This window comes from Eurytemora carolleeae, unplaced genomic scaffold (genome assembly GCF_000591075.1).
Source record: "Eurytemora carolleeae unplaced genomic scaffold, Eaff_2.0 scaffold822, whole genome shotgun sequence".
In the NCBI taxonomy this organism is placed as follows: Eukaryota; Metazoa; Arthropoda; class Copepoda; order Calanoida; family Temoridae; genus Eurytemora; species Eurytemora carolleeae.
Genome location: NW_019402182.1, coordinates 67,901 through 71,805, shown reverse-complemented (window position 1 = coordinate 71,805; position 3,905 = coordinate 67,901). Strand labels below are relative to the sequence as shown.

The 3,905-nt window shown below is 30.5% G+C and overlaps 1 protein-coding gene across 1 annotated transcript in view; it reads left to right on the top strand.

Moving 5' to 3' along the window:
* LOC111718186 (arf-GAP with SH3 domain, ANK repeat and PH domain-containing protein 2) overlaps window positions 1–1,856 on the top strand; it is a 26,738-nt gene extending 24,882 nt beyond the window's left edge. Inside the window, exon 13 of the mRNA XM_023493713.1 lies at window positions 1,398–1,856. Coding sequence (XP_023349481.1) covers window positions 1,398–1,610 — 213 coding nt within the window. The 3' untranslated portion in view covers window positions 1,611–1,856. The remainder of the gene's footprint in view (window positions 1–1,397) is intronic.
* The last annotated feature ends 2,049 nt before the right edge of the window (window positions 1,857–3,905 follow it).

Below are 3,905 nucleotides of genomic sequence, written 5' to 3'. Positions count from 1 at the left end.
GGGGGGGGGTCCCAAATGGGGCAATGGGGGGGAGGGGAGGGAGTCAATTTGCTATTCAGTGTGCATGTGTATGTATGTTCACATAGGATTAAGATTAGGCTTAACAGCAGAAGTTTATAGTTTTAGGATCATAACTTTAGGTTTATGAGACTTAATATAATTTTAGGGGTTAACTAATCTCTCGGGGTTCAATGCATAAAGGGGACTGAAAGAACGATCTTATATAAAGCTTTAACTTTCACACTAATTCTTTATTTTAAATAAATTTTTATTGAAATTGGTTATTTTTTTTCACAAAAAATGTCACATTTTCATGGCCAAAAAATAATTAAAGAAAAGTTGTTCTTAATTTCTAAGACGATAATAAAATAGAATAAAGCTCTAAAAGTAAAGATTCGTTAACTTTAAGATTTGAATTTCTTATAAAAATAAACATATCTGTAGTGCAATATAATACTTATTTATTTTATAAATAATGATAATATGCGTTAAATAATTTATTAATTGAACGAGAGAGGTCCTCTTGAATAACTTTGTTGAATAGTTTCTCCACTATACTTGTATTATGTTCTTTGTATTAGGTAACGCGTTAATTTGTTGTATACANATGAGTTTAAAGAGTAGAAGCAAAATGGAAAAAGAAGAAATGTAGATTACTCAATAAGCCTGTTTGTACTTTCTGTCTGGTTTTGATATACATTGCATTTCGGATGCTTTTTAAAGACTCTTTTTGGGTCTAAAGACTTGTCTGGAGGTACTTAAAAACGGGCCCTTCAAAAAATGTTACAAAAACACAAAAATTAGGATCCAACTGCTTGTCCATAAAACTCTATTATTTTCCAAATTTAATTTTATGAGCTGTTACAAAAATAAAAAAATGTGTGAAATTGAGGGGAGCGAGGGAAGTGGTGGGGGTATAATGGGGGAGGTACTCAGCACTCACAAAGTTTGTCACCCCTCTAAGCCCTGTCTGCATATAAATATGCCTATTAAAGTCTCTAAAAGTTGAATATTCTGAATGTTACATGTGTATAATCTAAATATACAAAACCAATTTCCGCTCAGCTCCCCAATCAGAATTCATATATTTTATATCATGCTAAAATTCCAAATAATGACGGAAGCATCTAGCATTTTAATTTAAATTCTTGTCAGGATTTTTATTTTTACATTGATATTGAATATTCAAGATGAGTAGGAAGATATGGATTTAAATATGTCTAATCATTGTGATACACCTACATAGATTTGGAATCATTGAATTTAATACCACATATTTTTATAAATAATTTGGTTGGATTTTGGTTTGTTTTTGTCATGCAATGATTTTGATAAAAATTTGAATGATTTTGTATGTTTAAAATCATTGAAATATTTATTTAATTTTGATTTTTCAGAGAGATAATTATCAACGATACAAGAAGCGATGTCGAGCCCTTTACGATTGCGAGGCGGATAATGAGGATGAATTAACCTTCGAGGAGGGTGATATCATCATCATTCTCGCTGAGGAGACGGAGGACGACAACTGGATGGAGGGTGTCCTCGAAACTGAACCTGACAAACGCGGCCTCTTCCCTGCCTCCTTTGTGCATATGCTCTCAGATTGACCTTCAGCCCTAGCGCGGGAAATTGAATGAAAACTAGAAAATCCCCGAAAGTGCTGTATGGAAAATCCGCTAATTCATGTTGAGAGAAGATGTGTGTACAAGAAAGATTATATTTGGCTTGAGATACGGCTGTGGTTCATGGTTGATGGTTGATATTAGTTCATCTTCAACTTAAGAATAGTTTGGGATTGATGACGGCGGAGGGAGTGTGTCATGCCAAACCTTTACAACGGGAAGTGGTTTATTATTGTAAGGGGGTAAAACTACCTGAATTTTTATTACCCTATAACACCACCCGACCACTCATGAGTGTCCACAAAAAATTTCAGCTCAAGCGGTCATACCGTTTGACCGGCTATATGCAACATATATGTGAATGTCTTGTTTTATTATGTAAATGATTGGTGAGTAAGTATTTTGATGTGTGCAAACTATTTTCCAGGAATAGAAGTTTTTAAAATTCTCCAAACTGTGCAATATAACTTATTTTTAATATTTAAGGCTTCAATCAAAGTACATTTTGTTTCAAGCACTTCTTAGGCAACACAGTTTGTGTGATTATCCATTTATAAATTTATAATGTCCGATTCACAACAATAACTTTAAAATTTATCCGATCAAGAAGGAGTTAGATATCATTGTTTTACTTTTTAAACAATCATTAATTTCTTTTGTGGTTTTTCTTCTCCAGACTGAATGGGAGAAAAAACTACGGTATTCACATCGTTGATGAGATAAAGGGTATCGATGTGAATTGGGATTTCCATCTTGAAAATTGTTTTAACGTTGCTTTCGACCTAATGAAACTGTCCAAGGACGGATCGATCTATTGAACACTCTGTGCGAATTGGCTATCACTGATTTATCATCATTGGCTGAATTCATTGTTTTCGTTTCTCAGTTTTGAAGAAAACAACTGATTGAAAGAAATATCTTAATTTTATATGGGGGCCGGGGTACATTGTCTGCTGGGGTTGGGGGGTGTAGTGGTGGGGGCTCCATCGGAATCCTATATTTACAAAACTTATAATATAATTTCCAATATTTATTTACATAATAAACCAGGATTGTAAAATTTACAACAGAAATGTTTTAAGCATTTTACAATTTTTGTTTATTTATGGAAACCGTTTTTTAATAGTTGGTTGAATTTTGTTTTTATAAAATAAACGTTTTCGAATTAGTACAACCTCAATGTAATTAGGCCACTTTCGTTTTTAACTAATCCAAATTAGTAATACATTAAATATACTGTTTAAAATGCTAACTAACAGATTTGGTAATTATTTCAATTAAATTTGGCATTGAAAACAGCTGTAGCCATATTTGATAGCCCACCATAGTTAAAGGGGTGATCAGCAACACATCAAAATTATCTATATTTAATAAAAAAAACATTTTATTGTATAATTTCAAGCAATAAATTACTTAAAAATAATATGTGAAGTATAAATGTTTTATAAAAATAAAAATGGTTTGACTATTTTTAACAACTACCTAATCCACTTGCATAGTAACAAATATATAACAACAATATATATAATAAAAAGACTATTTTTAACAACTATTTAATCCAATTGCATAGTAACAAATATATAATAAAAATAATTTATTTGAAAATACTAATAGCAATAACTTATTTTGTTATAATGTTTTTTAAAGGAAAAACATCAACATTCTCTAAATTTTATATATGTTAAACTAACCTTTATTTTACGTATTTGTTTACAAAAAAGTGAAAATTTAATAACGGTGTAAAAAAACTTAATTCGAAAAATAAATTGTTTTTTATCATAATATACTCTATTTATTTATTAAAAATGTTTCGTTTTTATTAACTGCCATTTTTTCATCAACAACTGCTTTGAAACAGAAACGTATTTAGTTAAATTACAACTTTAGATTTTTTTGTTTTTTACAACATTTTTTTACTATTACTTTTCTCCGTCAAAGAAAATTACAAAATTTACAACAACAAAAAACTTATTCAAACGCACAAATGACTTTCAAAATGTTGTATATGGATAATTTTACGAGAAATGTCGGCCTAAAATCTGTGAAAACGATTCGATTCCCAGTCCTAGCCAAGCCACCCAAATACATCTTGATATGATTTGATCGATGCACAAAAGATTGTGTTACGTCTTATCCGAATTGACTCATGGGTTTAGAGATAGACAGATACACAGTTAGATAGATAGATAGATGGGTATTTACTATTCAGATAGATAGATAGATTTCTGATAAAAAGATAGAAATCAACAAAAAAGCTACTTCATGAAATTTCAGATAGAA